This window comes from Anastrepha obliqua, chromosome 5 (genome assembly GCF_027943255.1).
Source record: "Anastrepha obliqua isolate idAnaObli1 chromosome 5, idAnaObli1_1.0, whole genome shotgun sequence".
In the NCBI taxonomy this organism is placed as follows: Eukaryota; Metazoa; Arthropoda; class Insecta; order Diptera; family Tephritidae; genus Anastrepha; species Anastrepha obliqua.
Genome location: NC_072896.1, coordinates 77,590,220 through 77,613,603, shown reverse-complemented (window position 1 = coordinate 77,613,603; position 23,384 = coordinate 77,590,220). Strand labels below are relative to the sequence as shown.

Below are 23,384 nucleotides of genomic sequence, written 5' to 3'. Positions count from 1 at the left end.
ATTTAGCAAATTATACATGGAAGTATGATATTTGCTTACGTTTAGCGACCAACTATTTAAATAGAACCAATTCTGGACATTGTGCAAGTCAGATTGCAACTTTTCAGAGTCACGATCACTTTTAATGGCCGCGAGATCATCAGCATACAACAAGTGTTCAGCAAATAAAAAGCATAGATGACTAGATGCGAAACTCTTTTTCTCGTGAGAGCGCTGTAAAAATGTGAATTTACTTCCCTACGGGATAGCAAATAAAGCAATAAATGAATGGTATGTTGCATTATCAGTACCTACAACGCAGTAGCTATTAGACAAATATGACTTGATCCACGATAAAAACATATAATAAATACCCATTGATGCTAACTTCGACAAGAGTATTCGGTCAAACAAGAGCACTTTGTCAAACGCTTTAGAGTAGTCCGTGTAAATTGTATCAGCTTGAGATCTTTTCTGGAAAGCAGAAATGCAATAATCAATGAAAATAGTAATAACTAAAACATTACTCAAAAATGTTTCTTACTTTTTATTAATTATTTGACATCCTAGCATTTGCAAACTACCGTGGGGCGCTTTCATGTCAAGTAATCTCAATATTTATTTAAATATAAAATTTATCTGAAAATTGGCTTGAATACATATAATAAAATGTAAACTTACAGAATTTCGGAAAAAATTAATAACTTTGTGAATTTTTCACTGTTGTAAATTTTGGTAAGGAATTTTTCAATTTCAAATATCTTTTGTTCTTTTTAATGTTTTTATAAATGTTTCCTTTTATTTTTCAGCATAAGAGGTATTAAAAAAAAAAAACAATATTAAGAAAAAAATCTTATATTTTGTGCAAAACTTTTGGGGAAAAACTCCGTGTTAACCTGGCGTGTTATATTCAAATAAATACGTACAGCAAACCTGTGCTGAAAAATGTTAAAAAGAGTCGAAGAACTTTAAAAAAAACTCCATAGCAAATTGTTCAATATTTTTTTCAAAATTTTTCCAGTTCACTTCTCATTATAAAGGGTGTTTTTTTAGAGGTTAGGTTTTCAAGTTGGCACTACTTTTTTCGTAGATGGTCTTTTTGACAGCTGTCACTTGATTTATGCTCAGTTTGGTTTGCCATTTCATAATGAATAGACTTACACCTGAACAACGTTTGCAAATCGTGCAAATTTATTACGAAAATAATGGTTCGGTTCGCGCGACGCGTCGAAGAAAATTTTGTTCAGCGATGAAGCTCACTTTTGGTTGAATGGGTATGTCAATAAGCAAAATTGTCGCATTTGGAGTGAACATCATCCACAAGCCATTGCTGAGACGCCGTTACATCCTCAAAAAGTCACTGTTTGGTGTGCTCTATGGGCAGAGGGAATCATTGGTCCATATTTCTTTAATTACCTATAAATTCTTAATTACCTATAAATAAACTAATTTTCGGTAAAATTTAAGGCTATGACCAAAATACTTGGATCACTTGATATGGGATCGCTCCGTGGCAACACAACGACAACAAAATTTATGTATTTGCCATTATAATTTACAAATACAATTATTTTGAACTACCCTACTATTTTATTTTATAATTTGCCTTTGAGCTGATCACGCGAACAATCTTTGAAATGAATGATAAGTTCAATTTTTAGAGCCCACTACGCAGATCATTGACTATCAATTCAAATCAAATTCGTCAGTTAATCTGCTTTGCGTGTTGTTTTCTTAGTGTTTGTAATTTCGCAACTGGTAGAATTCTAGCCACTCTTGAACTAGTCTGTCTTCTTTTATCAAATTCCAGTTCATGAACTAGAATGTCTACTAAATAGTGTAACTTTTCACTGCAGTGTTGTGATAATGTTGTTCATGTATGTATATACAATGTATGTGGAAGCGTCTAAGTAATTATCTCTCAGTTTACACTTGCTCCTTTATTGCGCCAATAGATGCCCTTACTTGCTTAAGTGGAGCCGCCAGAATTACTAAAAGAATAGTAAGAAGTATAAAAATAATTATCTACATATGCATAAGTACATAATTTACATTCACATAAATATACGTACGTACATACATACATGTAAGTGCATGATATAAAAACATATGTACGTATATTAGTACGAGTATGCGCGAATATTACAAGTTACAATCGTGTGAAAATGTTTTATTTTATTTATTAATTTTTTTATTATTTTTTTAAATAATCTAGTATTTATTGTTCAGTTGCCTCTTCCCATTTTGCAATTCTCTCATCTTCACAATTTGTGCAAGCAGCTTTGTTGTTTACATTTTTATTTTATTATTCACTTTAGCGAATTTTAAATGTTCCTTAGGGCATTTGTTTAATTGACGGACGTCTGCTACTTGTGCGCATATTTAGTTATTAATTACTTGCTACATTGCATACATACTCACACACATATCATGGCTTTTTTATAGATTGTCCCTGTGGGAAAGACATTAGAAACTAGATTTCCAACAAAAATATAGCCATTGAGCTTTATCTATACTAATACTCGTATTATATTTACACAGTTCGAGATTGGCTATACCGATTTTTTTTATTGTAATTGCAGTTATGGATTTCGGATAGGTTTCTCATTACAAGCAATTCTATAGAATCTGTCCTACACGCCATATAACACATAACAGCGCTGCTCATCTGCAAATCATAAATGAAATCGCTCTACTGCTGTTAATTTAACATATAAAGTATATGGAATACAGCAGCATTCGTAATTTTAATGTTATACTAATTTGATGAGCTACTTCAAAGATGTCGGCATAAGGCGACAGCGGACAGCAGTTTTCATCTCTTTCTGCTTTTTCTCTCTAATTGCAACAGTGCTGCATTTTACACGCATAGATTTCCCCACGGGTCCCACTATTTACATATATTCAAAATACGGCTCTTACCAATTATATGTCAAAAATTGTATCATTTAAATGTTCACCATGAGCACCGCTACAAGTAAGATCCGCCAAACGGTCGATTCATGAATGCCTAATTATCGAAAACGTCGAGATATCGATGTTGAAGGCTCTTCAGCAACACTTTGCACTACAGCAGCAACATTCTCAACAGAACGTCCAATTTTTGGTCTGCGATGGATCAAATTTATAAAAAAAATCACCTTTCAGCTTAAACACAGTAGTAGCCGCGCTCCTATTACTTGGGTGCACATTAACGTCACATTTGGTTCGCTCGGTTTATTTTACAATTATTTTATTTAAATTTAAATGGTTTGTTTACATCAGTAGAAGTCAAAGTGATAGCCGAGAAGACACTATCAGTGCAAAAAAAACTAATTTTTAGACACAATACATATACATATGTTAGTTATTGAATATAATAAACAGTACTAAAGACCAAAAGCGAGGCAAGACAAGAGAAAAAACCAGGAAAGACAATGAAGGGAAATTTTGCGCGCCTACGGTGCGACTGTGTCATCATGCATTTTTTTTTTTTTGGTCCTGTGAACACGTTTTCTTAAAACACAAAAAAACAAAAACAAATTTATTATCACTTCGATTCCCTGCACCGTAGTTGACGTACAAAGGTTTTGTAGATGATGTGGGTGCATACGTACAACTTTTTAATACATCTACAAAATGGAAGTTGAAAATTTTAAAACTTAATTGTGCGGTCGCCGTAGCCGAGTGGGTTGGTGCGTGAGTACCATATTGAGCTCGACACATCGGGTATGAAACAAAAATAGATAGAAACATTTTTTTCTAATAACGGTCGTCCTCTCACGAGTAAAATCTCCTCATAAAAACAATCTGCTGCTCGGAGGCGGCTTAAAACTGTAGGTCACGCCATTTGTGGAACAAGAACAGAACGCACATCACAAATGGGAAAAGGAGCTCGGTCAAACAGCCAATGAAGAGCGTAAGCGCCAATTATGTAAATGTATATACATACATATATTATAAGTACTTAAATAAAAATATATTAGTTAAATATAAATATATTAGATTCTTAAATATTTGAATAAATAAAGAAAAATCGCATTTGTTTTCTTATCGTGGTCTTCTTTTTGTTTAATTTACTAGCATTTCCATAATTTCAAAATTCTTACGCCGTTACTCAGAAATATAGAAACATTATCAGCTCCGCATTAGAATTTGATTTTAGTTATTTTTCCTTTTTTGATTCGTATTCCTTATTTTTACAACGTTTTTTAGTTACATGCATTTGCATGCGCATAGGTCTAAAAATAGTTTTGTTTCGACGCATTATTGAAAGTCAATGCGCTCTAACTTTGAGGTTTGTATACAAACGCTATTACGATATGCAACATTTTTTGTTTTTGTTGTATAAAGATTGTTGCTATTGCGAGATTGTATCCGGCACGTTTCATTTAAACAAAGCAAGTGCAATTGTATCTGAGATATCCAATACTATTTCTCAGTATGTATAAAGTGTTATACAAATTGAAAAATTATTTCAACATACTTACATACATATGTATATCGCTTGCTGGAACAAAATTACAACTCAAAAATTCGCGAAACAGTACTTTAAATCTTTCAATTTACTATGCCTCACTAAGTAGACACATTTTACATTTTCTCACTTTTGATTCTACTGAGGTACGTATGTTTGTGCAAGATGGCGCAAAATTAATCATCCAATTTTGTTTTTGAATAACTTTTTTACTAATGATTTTAGGTAATGGAAATTTTTATTTCGACTTTTACGCGCTCCATTGCTTGTCCGTTCGTACACTGCAGCTGTCTAGTTCACAAATGTCAAATGCGATGTGACGTACGACGCCATTTGCAAAAATTATAAATCTTTCGATAGGGTGATTAATTTTGCGCCACCTTGTACTAGAGATGTAAATTTTCGGGATTTTACTGATCATTTTTTTTACTGATTTTTTTTTATAATCCTGGTATTCCCTATTTTGTAATCCCGGAATACCGGGATTTTGTTTATCCGAGATTGAAGGACGCATAGAGTTTGTTGAGTTTAAAATTCGATAGCGAATTACTTTTATTACTGAGTTTAAATTAGTATTTTATTTAATTAAAGTTTTATCCTAGTTGAAAAGTTGCAGCGTAGTAGAAAAGTTGAAGCCTTGAGGGTGTTATCCCCCCAAACGGAACCCAAATTTAGTGCCCATTAAACTAGCGGTTGAGAAATACCTTTCTTCTTCAGCGCTTGTCTGGTGGATAGTTGACAGAAATTAAAATTCCTTCTTCAGGTGATAGCTTCTATCACCTTCATTGAAAAAATATAAATTTTCTTAATCGAAACTATTGGCAAATCGTACGGTTTTCTATGAAGTGAAATTTGCGAACTGCTAAATAAAGCCCTATGTAATTTGGATGACAGACTAATTGCTGTGGGTGTCTGTCATCTTTGGCTGTTATTTCTTCGCACAAAAACACAAAAAACACACTTCTACGTCAAATAAACACTCATCTGTTTTATAAAAAAGGTGTTGCGAAGACGTCAAATAAACGCTCATCTGTTTTATAAAAAAGGTGTTGCGAAGCCTTAAAGCTCAACCAATGTTGCAAATAAAATTTTTCTTTACTCAAAAAGGGGGATTTTCGGTATAAAAATTTTCTTAATTATGATTCTCATAATAAAATTATACTCAACAATACCGAGACTTGAATGGATTAGTACCTGTATTTTCAAAATTCAAAAAAAATGCGCGATCCCGGCATCCTGGGGTCACGGAATTGCCTTCTCTAGTATGTCCATATGTATCTACGAAATGCATTTACTCATCCACCTGCCTTCTGCTACTCAAACCAAACCCTTCACACTAAATTCACATGCCCTCACTACCTAACTGTAACATGTCTGAAGGTAATTTATATGCATTTCATTTGAATCATTCATCGATGGGCTATCAAAGAGTCAACACCAATTTTTTCTGTTTCTTCTTTTCCTTTCGCTTTAAAAGTTTAAACACGTACCACAGCTCAATCACAATATTGAATATTTGCAGGTTGAACGAATTTCCAATGAAATGAAATCAGCAAAAAAGCATTACAATTAGTGATGGGTGTACACCTGAGTATTTACTGAACTCTGGGTATTTACCCATAAATATCCACTTGCGTACCCGAGTATTCACCTCTTTTCGGGTAGATACTCGAATAACGAATACTCGTTGTTACGTAGCGCTTCAACTCGGGTACTGAATGGTGCCGAAAATTCTGAGTTATCAATCATATTTCACTGGTTTGCTGTACGTAGTTGAGTATAACCCGAAAACCCAAAGCAAATTTTTGATGATTTTATTTGCTACATTGCAAACAGTGGGCTAGTTTTCTTTTGACTCAAGCATAATATCCACCAGGTTCTCCTTAATTGTTTTCTCTACCTTTTATCTCAAGTCAACCCTTTCGGTTTTAAACTGCGGACAGACCAAAAACAATGCTCAATTATTTGCACAGAAGGTGCAATATGGATCGCCTTCATGTCGGAATTTATATAAATAAAATTTGTAGCAACCATGTCCTGTCACTATTTGGGTAAAGTCGAAATCCACATCCCCATGTCGTCTGCCTCGCCAACTTCGTACAGAAGGAATCATGCGATAGTCCCAACGCTCGTTCGGTGAATTGCTCCACCAGCTCTGCCATTTCTGCCAACAACTCTCCTTCACTGCTTGATGACTCACCTTACTTTTTGAGGATTCAGCCATCACCCTCTCCAAAATGTCAGAGGGGGTGTGTGAGGGCAAATGACAAAAAAAATTTTTTTTTCCAAAAATTTGGAACAAAAAAATTGCATTTTTTGGAACTCTTTTGAGTATATTTTAGCTTAAAAACTTTCAAAACTAAATTTATAATAATCTTAAAAAGAACCGAAGATATTTGAATGTATTCGCAAGAATTAAAAAAAATGTCAAAATTTTTATTATTAACTTTAAAGTATATTTTATCTAAAAACTACAAAAATATTATAAAAATGTTATATCAAATTTTTTTTTAGTAATTGTCAATTGGATCACTTGACATGGACCGAACATAAATGATACCCCTTGTTTTGTTTGAGCAGTTTGTTTGTGATATCTCCAGTAACTTACACAAAATTTCTTAGGATCTTAGTAGTGCTACTCACAGTTTCGTTTTCTCAAAGAAAGAAACTGATTATAATAGTAACACGAAAAGCAGACTAATTAAGGCATATGTATGTATGTATAAGTATATAATATAAAAAAAAAAAAATAAATAATTGGCGCGTACACTTCTGTTAGGTGTTTGGCCGAGCTCCTCCTCCTATTTGTGGTGTGCGTCTTGATGTTGTTCCACAAATGGAGGGACCTACAGTTTCAAGCCGATTCCGAACGGCAGATATTTTTATGAGGAGCTTTTTCATGGCAGAAATACGCTCGGAGGTTTGCCATTGCCTGCCGAGGGGCGACCGCTATTAGAAAAATGTTTTTTTTTATTAATTTTGCTTTCACCGAGATTCGAACTAACGACCTCTCTGTGAATTCCGAATGGTAATCACGCACCAACCGATTCGGCTACGGCGGCCGCCAAGTATATAATATAATGTAGTTGAAATCGGTTATGTAAAAGTTATCGCCACCATCTGCAGAAAATACTCAATCCACTCAAGTTGAAAATGCCTCCTATTCTTCACTAGAACATACTGTCCATTATACCAAAATACTTGGGTACCTTTAAATGCCCAATTTACCGGTTGAGTATTTATTCTTGTCTCATCGCCAATTATATGACATTTATTAAAGAAGTTTCTGCCCTTTTGGTCGATTATCTCTCTGCATTTTCCAGCGAGATCAAAATACATTTTGCTGTCCTCTGTTGAATTAAACTTTTCTTGATTAAGAGAGTTTTGCAGAAAATAAATCTCATAATAGTCTGAGACTGCAAGATCAAAACTGTATGGTGGACGGATTAAAATTTTCTAGCCAAATTGTCTAAAGTTCTACTACACTCTGCTATAATTCTACCCTCTGGCGTTATAGTGCAACAGTATCAGCAATAAGTACATTAAAGGTCGGAGTCCATTCTTCGGCCAGACGGTGGCAACTTATACAATAATACGCTATACCCTACCAAACTCTCAACATTGCCTTACCTGGCGTCAAATCCAATTTGCTAACATTTTATAAGTTTCTACTTATTTCGTCCATGTTTGCATTATTTTAATATGTGGAAATTTTTAATAACCTTTTTAAACATGGAAGCATTTTATCATACTTCAACTGAAATTCGGAGCATTAAATGTTTCGATAATTTCTTAAAATGCTTGAAAACTCTTTGCTAATGAATGTTTAGCTCCTATCAATCGCTTCACAACAAAAGTGTGCGCCTGTTTTCCTCCATTTTTTATGATTTTGGATATTATAGTGAATGGTCGAGGAGGCAACTTGTTGCCAAATTTTTCAGGCTAGCCAATATATCAATAGAAAGAGTTTTTTCTAATACCTGTCGCCTCTCGGGAAGCAATGGCAAACCTCCGAGGGTATTTCTGCCAGGAAAAAGCACCTCATAAAAATATCTGCTGTTCGGAGTCTGCTTGAAACTGTAGGTCCCTCATTTTGTGGAACAACTTCAAGGCGCAAACCCCAATAGGAGGGCGAGCTCGGCCATGCACCTAGCAGAGGTGTACGCACCAATTATTTATTTATTTTAATATTTTCCACACCTAAAATTCAAGTCAAATAAATGCTGATAAAACTTTATAAGACAAAAATTGAAATAAAAAATAAAAATAAAATGCAGCTCAATTTGATACCGACTTTTTAGATTACCCAATATTTTCCACACCTAAAGAAATGCTGATTAAGGGGTAACACCACTGTACACGCGTAAAATAAACACGACTTTTAAAGAATTTTTTTGTATAGAAGGAAAGGGGAAACAATCACTCTGATTTGGGAAGTTATTACTTATATACTAAAATACAAAACTACAAAGTTTGATCGAAAAATTTTACAAAATGGCGGCATTGGAGACATTTTTGTAATGTGGTTTCTCTTGAAGGAGCTCCGCGGCACGCAGCACAGAGGGTGCAAATTTTAATCTGGAACAAAGAAACATTGTTTTTCTTAATCTAGATAAGAATAGCTAGAGAAACACGTAGGGGATTTAAAAAATATTTATTTTTGTGGAATTAGCAAGCATTTGAAGGAAAAAACTATATTTTGGACTAAAAAAACGTCACTTAAATAATTATAACAATCGTATAAATTAATCTATCGAAAATCCCCTACGCTCTTCTCTTAAGAAGGTTATTATACAGACGTAGTGAAAAACCTGATTAAAAATATTTAAAATTGTTTGAGTTATGCTGCGTGCCAATTTCAGAAAACGTGTTTTGAGAAAAACGCGTTTAAAGTTTGGAAATTTGGAGAAGTCGTTAGGTAGCAGTCACTAACGCTTCGTTAAAAGCTTAAAATATTTATGAAATAAACTTCGGTAACGTACAAAACTTTTTGTTCTGTATTTTAAAAGGTTCAAAGAATTTTTTAAGCTTATAAAAAAAAAATCAATTTTTTTAAATTTCTACAGTGGTGTTACCCCTTAAGCTCTAAAAAAAAACAAAAAAAACGAAAGGGGCACACAACAAATGCAAATACTTACGGAGTAAATGTAAAATAAGTGCATAAACATTTGGTACGCAAGGCATACGTCCCGTCCATTTGATAGTGAAAATGATAACAAATAAGTATTTGGCAGATTGACAAGAAGAATTGACATTTGTATAACAACAATAACAAGTAAATTTGGTAGGTATGCAAAAAGAAAAAGTAATGCATGCATATCTCTAGAAGAACAGTAACAGTTAATTGGTCACTGTTGATGGAAATATTCGGCAATACCAGAGCAAAGTTTCTATCACATTTTTAATGTCAATGTGAAGAAAATTGCTAGAGACATTTGAATACGTGTCCTCTAAAAAAATAAATGAATGCTACGTACACTTCTGTCAGGTGTTTGGCCGAGCTCCTCCTCCTATCTGTCGTGTGCGTCCTGATGTTGTTCCACAAATGGAGGGGCCTACAGTTTTAAGCCGACTCCGAATGTCAATTGGTCTTTTATGGTAGAAATGCACTCGGGGTTTGCCATTGTCTGCTGAAGGGCGACCGCTATTAGAAAAACTTTTTCTTTTTTGCTGTTTCGTGCACGGAAATTCGAACCTATGTAGGTAATTAGGTTATTTCGTCTTGAGTGCAATCACGAATTTCGCTCATCATCCGACAAACTGAATGCTCCACTTTTCGAATGGCCACCTCATCGATAACCCATTAATTTATTCTGAAAAGTTTAGTTTTTCTTGGAAATGAACAATCATAAAGGTGTCAAATACTTACATACTAAATGTTTAATGCTGAGGGCACGGGCGAATTTTAATTCTACAAAATGTTTTTTTTTTTTTTTTTTTTTTTTTTTTTTTTTTTTTTTTTTTTTTTTTTTAAAGAAACAGATATTTAGCTATGAGTTCTCAGAGCAGACTGATTTTATTATTTAACTTAAAGTTCAATCAATGCTTACAAATGTGTACAAGTTGCTTAATAATTTTATAATTATACATTTAAATATTGAAAACATATTCCTCAATAATAAAATGATTATTTAATAAAATGCTTACTTATCGGATTCGGAAAATCATCGGAAATGGTGTCATATTAATTTTTATTGATTTCCTGCTGTCTGTCTTATTTGACTGATGAATTCTGCAAACGTATCAGTGTCTCTTACCTGTCCATGTGATATGTAAACAACTCGCGCGCTTTTAGGCTGCCCAAAAGAGTTACCCATTTTGAGTTTGGGCATTATTTTTTCACTCTTTCAGATACATTTTTTGTAGGCAGAAAAGAGTTTATATCCCGAACAAAAATGTTGAAAGTTTGTGCATATACATTAATAAAACAATTTTACATGTAATATCCATCATCCATATGACAAATGCACAGCAAAAATCAACAGGATTTTTTAGCAACGTTAAAGTGGCGCGTTATTATACTAAAATTTAATAAACTATAAAACTGCGTCAGCAGCAATAGCAGAATGGGTTGGTGCGTGACTACCATTCGGAATCTCAGTGAAAGGCCAAAATGAAGAAAAAGTTTTTTTGCCGTTCGGAGTCGGCTTGAAACTGTAGGTCTCTCAATTTGTGGACCAACATCAAGACGCATACCACAAATAGGAGCAGGAGCTCGGCCAAACACCCAAAAAGGATGTACGCGCCAATTAAGTATATTTATATATATATATATAATATATAAAACTGCATCTAATAATGCTAACTGAAATTATAGTAAGTAAAACCAAATAATTTAGTTTTTCTAATTACTATCCAAACAAAATTTTGAAAGTGCATTTTTTTTAACTGTTTAGTGACTTACCAAGAAACAAATTCAGTTTAATTAATTACGGGGTTTCGTCAAGACATTCATAGACTTACGTTCTGTGGAATTGTAACATAAGTTTTATGAGGTGAGATTACGGTTGCGTTAAGCTGAGTTTAGGTGAGGAATGGCGTTTGAGTTTTTTGATCTGCCAAAACAAATAATGCGAAATAAATGAGTTTTCTTTTCTATAAAAAAATTTAAATAAATAAATAATCATTATTTTTGATGAAAAGTAAAAAAACTAAAAAAATAAATATTATTTCTAAATCATAGTACTAAGTTCCCGTTTCACGTGAAATGGCTGCGAAAAAATCCATACAAATTGCATTGTCGTGAAATATGCGTGAATTTTCATATGTATTTCACGGCAAAGTAGTACTCAGTTCAGCAAAATTTTTTCACACCTATTTAAAATGCACATGTCATTTAAATTTGAAAAAGTTATGGCATTTTAAAGCGAAACGTCTACGCAAAGACTGCATTATATTTATATATTTTTTGTGTCAAAATGTCTTTTTATTTTTTTGTGCCAATTCATTTGTTTTGATTTGTTTAAAAACTCTTTTCTTGCCAAAATTTGCCAATTGCTTCCTTAGCGGTGCTCTTCTCTTCTGCCAAACAATGTTGCTGGCAACACTTCACGGCAAGCCAAATTCAATCTGCTGGCGATATTTCACCGCTGTGAAGTTACTACTAGCCTTAAGAGAAAAAAAGCTCATAGAATAGTCATTATTAAAAAAAAAATAACACTCGAAGAATAAGTCTAAGTTTTTATCAAAAAATATTGCTCGTTATATGATTGTATTTTCTGAGCGATTCCTAATAGTAATTTTAATAGATATAGCTCAAAAAATTTTAAATCGTAAAGATTCATGCAACTATAGGTGTACGAAAGGAACGAGTTTTTAAAGATCCATCGTATTTTTAATACAAAAATTCATATTAAGGTTGGGTTAGATTAAAACGATTGTCCACTATGGGTAACACTCAGGCTCATGGCCCATTGTGATGGCGCGTGGGGCACTTGTCCTTATCTCTCCTAAAACGAATGTGCACTTTTTTAAAATTTTATAAAAATATCCCACAGTACTGATATCTTCCAATTCATCAAAAAAATTTCAAACTAAAATGATAAAACTCCGACTTGAAAGAGCAGGATAATGACACAGGGGATGTAAAATCGTCTCTTCCGCATTATATAAATTACTAAAAAAAATATAAATAACAAAGTTTATTTTTCTCCTTGTTCACTCCACTCGGGAGCATATGGCCTCGACAAGACTCTTTCATCGTACACGGTTCTGTGCTGTTGGGCTGTTGTGTTTGCACCGTCCTATGGGATGTCGGCATCTGTTAGTTCGCGCAGCATAGATCTTCTCCAAGAGTTTTTTAGTCAACCGCGATCTCTGCTCGGATTTCTCCTCTAGCGGTTTTCTCAGTATGTGAGCTATCCATCGCCACTTTATGTATTTGATTTGCCTAAGAATGACTTCCTCGTTCGTTAATTTGCACAGTGCGTCGTTACTGATGGTGTTTGGCCAAAATATTCCGCAGATGATGTGGAGGCATTTGTTGATGAAGGATTATAGCCCCTGTGTGATGGTGTTAGAGACCAGCTATGTTTCGCTTCCGTACAACAATACTGCCTTTACGCATGAGCCGAATATTCGTAGTTTAGAACGCCTGGAGATTTGCGAACTCCCCCATACCGTATGCATTCGCCCAAATGCCGCCCTTACTTTGTTTAGCCTGCAGTTGACATCTTCATCTGCTTCACCATCTACCGTGATGAGCAGAAGCTTTCGACGAATTCCACCGGGCATCCGTCAACCAATATCTGCCTTGCGTTATTGTGGTTAACTATCATGTCCTTGGTCTTGGCGATGTTGACTTCCAGTCCTACAGTGCCGGTCAGCGCGACTAGTTTGTCCGCCTTCGCTTCCATGTCATAGAGTTTGTGAGTGAGGAGGCAGATGTCATCGGCGAAGTCCAGGTCTTCAAGATGTCTGGTGAAACTCCATACGATGCCTTTCTTGTGCAGGGTCAGTTGGCTCATGACGTCATCAAGGACGATGGCGAAGAGAAGGAGCGACATAGGGCAACCTTGCCTTACGCCTGCGTTGGTAGTGAATGAATCGCTGATATCGCCTTCTAGTCAGTGCCAGCCATATTGCGTCTCGTTTGATAGTGTCGAACGCCTTCTTAAAGTCTACGAACAGCATGTAGAGCGGGGAGCACCACTCAACTGATTGTTCTACTATAATCCGAAGTGTGTTGGCTTGGTCAACAGAGCTTCGGTGAGGGCGAAAACCAGCTTGCTCGTATCTTCTGTTCTAACAAAGTTTACTAAGCATAAAAGTTACTTTCCGTATAGTTGTTTTCTTGCGAATTAATCTTAATTGCCTACGCGTGTTTGCAAAATGTCCCCTATGAAATAAATACAGGGTGGCTGATGAATTTTGCTACATTAAGAAACTCAAATAACTTTTTTTTTAGTGTATGGAATTCATTTATTTTTTTTTTTCAAGTTGAAGGTCATTAAATTTTATTAAATGTAGCTTAACTAGTTTTAAAAATAATTGAATTTAAATGCCCCCCATGCTCGTTGACACAAGTGCGGCATCTTAGTAAAAAGTTGTTCATTGCTGCTTTGAGAGTTGCGACAGGAATAGCCGCCATTGTTGCCCGAATGGATTGTTTTAGTTCATCCAAATTTGTTGGCTTTGTTTTATAAACTTCTTGTTTACATAAACCCCACAAGAAAAAGTCAGGTGCAGTAAGGTCAGGCGACCTGGGGGGCCAACGAAATTCGGAGTTTCTTGAAATCAGTTTATTGGGAAATTTTCGTCGCAACTCTGTCATAACAGTCTGGGCTATGTGAGATGTTGCCCCATCTTGTTGAAACCACACAGAGTTGAAAGGAATTCTTTTTCGGCGTAGTTCCGGATAGAAAAATTCTTTCAGCATTTTCAAATAACGGTCTCCAGTAACCGTAACGGTGTGACCATTTTCTTCAAAAAAATAAGGCCCGACAATACAGCGTGAAGAAACCGCACACCACACTGTCACGCGAAGAGGATGCAATTCCGTCTCGTGGAGTATCTGTGGGTTAGAAGTACTCCATATTCGACAATTTTGTTTGTTCACATTGCCGTTTAAATCGAAATGGGCCTCATCAGACATGAAAAGGCAGTTTAACATGTTTTGGTCTTCTTCCACCATTTGCAGGATCTTCTGGCAAAATTCTAAGCGAATCGGCAAGTCTGCTGCATTCAGTTTGTTAACCATTTGAATTTTGTAGGGAAATAAGTCTAAATCTTTGTGCATTATTGTTTGCAAAGACTGCCGGCTGACACCAAGTTGAGCAGATAAGCTTCTTGTTGAAACCCTTGGATTGCTTTGTATAGCTGCAGCTACAGCAGCGATCGTTTCCTCCGTCCGAACTGGTGGGTTTCGATGATAAGGCCTTCTTGCGACTGTTCCTTGCTCAGCAAAATTATTCACCAGTCTCATTATGGTCCATCTGCTCGGGGGATCGCCGCCAAACATCCGCCTGTACTCTCTCTGTACCAAAACTACGGACTCCAGTGCGTGATAGCGGCGGACTATCTAAATTCTTGTTTGCGTGTCCCAGTTATCTATTTTAATAAATTTTAAAGATCAATCTGCAAATTAAAACAAAAATGGAACAGATAACTTAAAAAGAAAAAAAGTTATTCAATTTTTTTTTTGGTAGCGACTTTCATCAGCCACCCTGTAGTAAAGGGGCAGAGCAACCTTGATGAAGAAATACCGATTTTTTTACGCCGTCCTTACATTTCTGCAATTCCTTTTCTCATTTTGTAGCATTCCTGTTTTATTTTGTTACTCCACATGAGGTAGACCAGCCGAATTTAAATGAATTGTATGCCATCTTATTCTTACACCACAGGCAATAAACTCTTTGTGATTAAATAGAATTGGACTTTGGCGCCACTGGCAACCGAACTTAATTGTGCGCATCCGATTTGCGCTGTGTGTTTGCGGTTTTCAAGTGTTTTTATTAAAATTTATTTCATTTGAATGTAATGGAATGCGTTGAGTTGCAATCATTTGGGGCGCTTGAAATAAGAATTTCTTTGACTAAAAGCAAATGATCAAAGTTAAAACCTGTAACAATTTGATTGCTATATGAATAAATGTACTATTTATGCTATCATACTTTCACTAGAAATTAAAATATTCTTAATACCATCTGCATACTATATATAAATATTAATAAAGTAAAAATAACAACAAAATATTAATATGTATTTACTTATGTATACCCATATAATATTTCTTACAGCGCCGCATCCAATGCCTGCCAACGTTGACAACGACAACGACTTCCGTCGAAATTATGCCGTCGAATATGGTGCACCATTAATTACACCTCTAATGGAATATGTAACGCTCGAGTTGAATACCAATTATACGATACGTTGTGAGGCCAGTGAACCATTGGTCTGGAAAGTTGCACCAAATTCGCCAGCGCACGAAGTAAAACTATTTGCTACTGGCGATCCGCAACGGCCATATGGCAGTATGTTGTATCTGCTAGATATTTCATATGTAAATGTGGGTAATTACTACTGTATAAAAGAGTCGAGCGTTAATAAAAATTTAGACGAAATGTTGGATGAAGAGCTAGTAGAGTTAGTGAATAATAATAAGGCGTCCTCCATTTATGTATATGTTAATGGTAAGCATAACTATTCATTTGCTATATATACGTATATTATATTATTATATTTAAAATCTAATATATTGGAATATTTTCCTTTCAGATCCTGTAAATCTGTTAGCGCAAACTGACTTCCCAGTTATAACCGCCTATCAGTATCAGGATACTGTGATACCATGCAAGCCAACTATGCCGAATCTAGAAGTGCTCCTAACTACGTCGCATGGTGAAGTATGTATTCTTATTTATCTAACAATTGCCTACACGTAGACCTTAAGCTTTTCACTCTTGCACTCCAGCTGAAAGTTTAAGCAAACTTGTCTACCATTTTTATCCGCTTACTCACTCACACTAATTCACGTGCATTTTATTTTATTAAAATGGTTATGGTTTCTATATAAAATTTTTCTTAACTTATTGCATTGCGTTTAGGATAGTGGGGAAGAGAAAGTTTTGTGTTCCTCAAAGTTGGTACCTCAGCTGACAAGTTTTCCACCTGATAATGTGTATGACTCGATTGAATTTGAGCCAAAAGTCGGCTTTATCATACACAATGTCGAAAACATAACTAATTTGGATTGTGTTAGCCGAAATGGAACCACAAATAGCTCACATGAATTTTTTGTTATCAAGAGACGTATGTTATCCAAGTATTTTTCTTATCTACTTCTACATATAAATATAATTTCTAGTAGCTGACAATAGAAATGTATGTACATACCAATATAGCCGATTACTAGATAGCATTCATATTCATATATGTGTAATATAGTGTAATTTTAGTAATGTATCAATATTCATACTGTAATAATCCCCTGCAATAAATGTAAGAACAACTCATATCAAAAATGCCATGAACAAGTATAGATTGAGTGTATATTTAATGATACTTTGCAAGTAATATTAATATATTTAATTTCTTATATCTTGAAAAAAAAAGAGAATTCCGTTATACACAAACATAGTAAATGCTACAAAAAAAGGCTATCTTAGCAAGCAGTTCTACGCTACCAGAACAACACGAATTTATGTTTAGCCGAAAACTGTTACTTTAGCAATTTTTTCAAAATATTCTCCTTGGAAGTCAATGCACTTTTGCATTTGCTTGAACTAATTTTCAAAGCTCTTTTGCCACTCAGTAGTGGATACCTCAAAACCGAGTTTTTTAAAGGCTTCAACTGCTTTGTTAGGCATTAAAACACGTTGATCCCGCATTTTATTTTTAATATCGAGAAAAAAAGACATCATTCGGGGTCAAATCAGTACCGACCCAACACATTAGAGTGCGCATTGTCTTGGTGAAGGATGATAGGTCTGCGACAGTTGGTTTCCTTTAATTCTTCTAAATCTTCGGGAAAACAAATTAAGAGGGGGGTAACGTTAATTCATGGAAAAAAATGCACATTTTTATGATTTTTTTTTGAAGACACAGTTAAAATGTATTCGTCAAATCTTTTACTACATAAAACTATAGCATTTGAAGTATATTTTGTGAAGTTTTCATCCAAAAATATTTAAAAATACGGCAATGGCAGAAATTATTCGGACGCATCTCAAAAAAAAGTAGTTTTGCGATGCCCCTCATAACTCGGTGTGAAATCATCTGAAATCAAAAAACCATAGTTATTTCGTTAGATAATCGTTTTCTCCGGGTAACGCCGAGAGGGTTTTTTGAAATTAAATTTTTTTCGATTTTTGGGAACACGTTAAAGTCAAAAACACGATTTTCGCGTAAAAAATCGGTGAATTAGTTACCGTAAAAACAAAAGTATCAACAAATTCGGCGTTACCTTGTAAGACATCTACAGAAAAAGTGTTCAAAATTTCAAAAGGATCGGTGCAGTAGTTTCAAAGTTATGAGGGGCACCGACTTTGAAAACGTAAGTTGTGGGAAAAACGCTTTAAAGTACAAATGGCGCGCTGTTGAGCCATGTAGATAGCAACACTTAGATGGCTGTATCTTTGTAAGTTTTGCTCCGATTCATCTAAAATTTTCACAGAATATTCTTGAAAGGTTCTTCATTTAAAAAATCAAATAAAAAAAAATGCAAAAAAAAAATTTAAAAACGTTACCCCCCCCTTAAATGGTTGTCTACCACTCAAAATTGAGTGTTTTAAGTTTTTCTAGTGGTACACTTGCGAAATGATCAGATTTTCCGAAAATACAGGCAACCGTTCGATCATTTGCTTTGCGGTGCTTCTTCCGCGAACAAATTTAGTTGGATTAAGCTCATCTTCGAAAACCGATACTGTCGATTACGGTTTTGTTTTCTGCTCATATGCATAGATGTAATATTCGCCGCCTGTTACAATCTTATAGACATGCTTTGAACCATGTAAAAAAACAGCAAGCGTAGATTTTGTAGTAACTGGCAAGGATGATAAATTAGCAGATTTTGCCATCTTAAGCAATATTGTGAGAGTAACTTCAGCTGGGACGTCATCGGAGATTCGTCAGCAGTATTGTGCCCGCTCATTTCACAAGTATTCTTACGCTCCTCCATTCAGTCGTTACACAGACGTCATCTATGGTTCAGAGGGTAACGACGTAACTTGAGCAATGGCTGCGTTGATTTTTTCTTATACCACCAACACAATCTCAGTTTTGTCGTAAACAAACCGCTGTCTTTTCCACTGTGAAGTCAGCAAAATAGCTGATTCCTTCAAAATCGCTGAGAGTCATTAACGATCTGGTTTTGGCTACACCTTTTGAATTCTCGCCACCAGCAGAGCAAGTTTATAATCAAATTCTATTTTTCTTTTATTCCGTAACGCTTAACAGATATTGCGTTTCATACCCATAACTTATATTGCGTTGGCCACCATAAGTCCTCTGGTACACAAGTTGCGTGAATTGAAATTTTCTATGAATTTTCTACATTAGGTTCGAGCTGTATACCATTTATAACGCATATGGTTTTATTCTTCAACTCTGAAATTATCTCAGGCTTAGCATTAGCATAGACCATACTTTTGACGCAGCACAAAAGAAAGAAAACCACCATAGAAAACCATAGATGTGTGACCAAAACACCTAACAAATGATGTTCGCTACGGATGTATTTAAAGTCATTTTCTTATTTTACTTTCTCTACCTGGTCTTTACCTCTCCACCAACCACCAGCAAATGGCAGAGAATCACCCTGTCTAAAATCTGATTAGGTATAAAGCGTCATCCCTAATTCTGGTGTAGTTGGTGGTTTCCCTCAGTGTCCAGGGGATCAGGTAATCATCTTCTATATAATGGTTACACCACACTCCACAAACGCTAGGCGTTGGACCCCAGATGGAGATTCTTATTCACCGGCCTCTACAACCTTTCGGTTGCTCTGCTTAACAGCTAGCATGCTTTTCGTATTCACGTAATTTGACGATACTCGTATTCTTTCGGGAAATACTTGTACGTCACATTTTCTTTGTCAACTACCTGTGTAGACAGCGCTCTTTCTTGCTGTTGTTGTTGGAAAATGCTGCTGGAGTGACATTCCTTAGCCGGATATAAGTCCGCGTCATTCCGGCACCGACTGTCATGTGAACGAGCGTCCTTTCCTCGTCGTGCCAATAGATTTTTTTGGGCTGGCTGAGAATGATCCACTACACATAAAATGTTTGTTCATTTTATATCCCCTGAAATAAATATGTATTTAAGATAATTAAATGTGGCTTTAAAGAGTTAAAATCAGATCCTCGGCATTGAAATTGTAAGCCTTATCTAAAACTATGTATTGTTCCTCGTTCTTCTTGGTTAGCTGTATAGACGGCTATACCTTTTATTTTTCCATGTTAGCTGACGTTAGTCCTTTTTTCCACATTGTACTTTTTCTAAAATTTTGTTCAATGTATTACTTAGATATGTAAATAGTAGATACCCGTGTGTATTTTTTTTATTATACTAACGCCTATTTTAGTATTTATAAATATTTCTTTCATATTAAAAAGCAGGAGTTCATCCAACAATTAATTTAAGCTCACTTGTAAATATGTATGTAAATATTCGAAACAAGTAATAATAGATTCATTGAAATTATTTGTAGATAGTATAGAATATTATCTATTTTCCACTTAATATATTAAGAGATTTCACGAATATTAAGCACTTACATATACACATAATATATTATATGTAATAATTACTGTATTTTCCAAATTTTGAAAGCAGTTTCATATACATTGGACTTACACTTACACACATGACCACTGCAGTACCTTATCAGAGCCTATTAAAATATTAGAACTAGAAACGTTTTCTAAATTCAACTAATTACGTTGTGTCACAGTGAAAATACGCCATCTTCGAAACATACTCGTACATATAATATGTACATCAAAATGTGAGTATAGTCAAGTAGAAAAAAGATGCATACTCAGAATTTTTAATTGACTCTAAAAATCTGGACTTAGTGACGAAAAACAACAATTATCCACATCATCCGCATACGCCAGTAATTGGACGCTCTTATAAAATCAAGTGCTGCGGCTGAAAAATCTTTTCCACCATCAGGTTAAAGAAGTCACATGACAGAGAGTCACCCTCTCTCAACGACTCGGAGTGATCTTTCCCTATTTTGATGGAGTGGCTGGTTTTTCTCAACGTTGATTTACACAGCCGTATCAGTTAACCGAATGGAGTGGTGCATGACCATCATTCGATAGTGCTCGGGCTCGAAACCCCAGGCCTGAAACACCAACTGATAGCAAAAAGTAGTTTTTTCGAATAGCGATCAACTCTCAGCAGGCGATGGCAAACCTCCGAGTGAATTTTTGCCATGAAAACGCTCCTCATAAGCTAGGCCAAACACCCAAGGGTGTAAGCGACAATTAATATTTTTATTGGGTTGGCAACTAAGTAATTCCGGATTTAACTCATAGATGGTTTCAGTTGAATTTTTAGGTTTGCAGACGTAGTACAAACAAAAAAAGCAATTCAGCTGTCAATCAGTAAAAAACGTTTTTTGATCGGCTGCTTAGTTTTCGTTTGGCGTTCGTTGAAAAATTGGAAAATCAAAAGGAACATTTTCGTCATATTTTGCTTTTTTTATTTCCGCAAAGTGAAAACAGTATCGCAACCTCATAAAAAGTTATGTGCTATTTATGGTAAAGCCTTAAAAGAACGGTAGTGTCAAAATTGGTTGCCAAATTTCGTTCGGATGATTTTTCACTCAAAGATGAAAAACGCTCTGGTCGTGCAGTTGAAATGGATGACGCCCTAAACAAAGCAATAATCGATTCGGATCGTCACAGTATAACATGTGAGATTGCAGAGAAGCTTCATGTATCACATACATGCATTGAAAATCACTTAAAACAACTTGGCTATGTTCAAAAACTCATACATGGGTTCCTCACGAACTGAAAGAAACGCATTTAACGGAACGCTAAAGAAACGTATTGAAAATGATCCATTTATAAAACGACTGATAACTGGCGATGGAAAATAGGTTGTTTACAACAATATCAAGCGGAAAAGATCGTGGAGCAGACGAGGTTAAACAATTCAAACAACCTCAAAAGCTGATATTCATCATCGAACAACTAACGAAATAAAACAATGCAGTTGAAGAAAAGCAGCCCGAATTGACAAATCGAAAAAGTATTTTATTCCATCATGACAATACAAGACCATGCCACTCGGCAAAAATTATTGGAGGTTGGTTGGGATGTTTTGCCACATCTACCATATAGTCCTGACCTGATTACTTTTTGTTTCGATCTTTACAAAACTCCCTGAATGGTAAAAATTTCAATAATGATGATGATGTCAAATCGTACCTGTTTCAGTTTTTCGCTAATAAAAACCAGAAGTTTTATGAACGTGGGATTATGATGCTGCCTGAAAGATGACAAAACGTCAAAGATATTTAGTTCCATGAAAAATTATCTTTGATTTTCTAAAAAAAATCCGCAATTACTTAGTTGCCAACCCAATATTTTTAGTTGAGCGCAATCATGAAAATAATCTGCCGAATGTCCTCTTTTGAATGGCATATACAATTTTTTCACCCAATAAATAAATATAAAGTTAGTTGTATAAAGTTATATGGGCATCAGCATATGTAAAATTGGTTTCTCTGCCTCAGATTTTGAGGGTCAATCCAAAATTCCGAATATTCATTTATTTTCTACTTTACTAAGCCTAAAACACGTACAAACCCGCGAAATATTGAAAAACTTTTTTTTTGTCCCAGTCTTATTAGTTATTAATCTAGAAAGCAATCTTGGTTGAAGAGGTTAAAGTTGGTTTTAATTTTTATTTGTTTATGTATTTTTAAGAAAAAACCGGGGTTCTAAAATAACAATGATTTATAACCAGCTCCACTTACATCTCATGTCGACTTTATTTTAGTAATAATACTTTAAACACTCACTTTCAACACTCTATGCGCTTCACATGCTTACCGCTCGTTCATCACGTTACTTTTAAAATATTTGTCTTTTTTAAATTCAACATAAACAAAATTTTATTGCTGTTTAGACATTTTCCAGTGAGAATACCGGCCGCTATGATCCACAACGCGGTTTCGTCGTCGAAATACGTGGCATCACCGATAGCGGCAGCTATGTGTGCCGCCCCAAAGTGCCGTCTCTAGATAATGAAGAGGAGGAACAAACCTTTGATATCCATTTTGTTGGTAACGAACCTATTAATCGTGAGTTTTGCACCCCACATTTGTGATTGTTTTCTGTGTCTCTTGTACCTATCAATCTTATCTACTACTGTTACTTTTACTTCAAACAATTCGTTTCCTCTATTTACGGTTTGATTTGAACGAAAATTAATTTAATTAATATATAAAATATTTAATTTTAATTTACATACAATTGAAGAGTTTTACTAAAAATTAAAAAAAAAGACAAAGGATATTTTATGCTATTGTGGTTAAGGGCGATTAAATACCTATACTTACATACATATATTTTTTTAAATAAGTATGTATTAAGTAAGGTTTTTTATATACAATTCAATTTAGTCTTCAAAACAATTCTTAGTACGAATATTTTTTTTTTATTGATTTTAAAAATGGTGTTGGCTTAGATTCATTTACATATTTGATTTAATTTTGAAGAGTTAACTATAACTCTAACGGCAAATGAAACGCATATCTGCAGTGGCAGTCAAAATAATAGCAGCATATGGCCAAATTTTAACTATTTGTTTATTTTTTATTCAACTTTTTTTATTTTTTATAAAAATATGGATCATACTACAACAAAAACCATATAAATCAATATTTCAAACTTTGCACAAAATTGAAAACATCAAACATTTTTCATCAAAAAAAACTTTTTTTGGTTATGCATTTTAATATCCCATTCAATTCTAGTACAATAAAGTG

The 23,384-nt window shown here is 34.7% G+C and overlaps 1 protein-coding gene across 4 annotated transcripts in view; it reads left to right on the top strand.

The window, feature by feature from the left end:
• LOC129248578 (vascular endothelial growth factor receptor 1) overlaps positions 1 to 23,384 on the top strand; it is a 66,383-nt gene that overhangs the window by 5,057 nt on the left and 37,942 nt on the right. For 2 of the 4 annotated variants that reach the window (XM_054888186.1, XM_054888184.1), the window contains exons 2-4: positions 15,673 to 16,068; positions 16,154 to 16,281; positions 22,523 to 22,697. In XM_054888186.1, coding sequence (XP_054744161.1) covers positions 15,673 to 16,068; positions 16,154 to 16,281; positions 22,523 to 22,697 — 699 coding nt within the window. Of the gene's footprint in view, positions 1 to 15,672; positions 16,069 to 16,153; positions 16,282 to 16,482; positions 16,688 to 22,522; positions 22,698 to 23,384 lie in introns of all 4 variants that reach the window. The other 2 variants (XM_054888187.1, XM_054888188.1) reach the window with 2 other exon arrangements.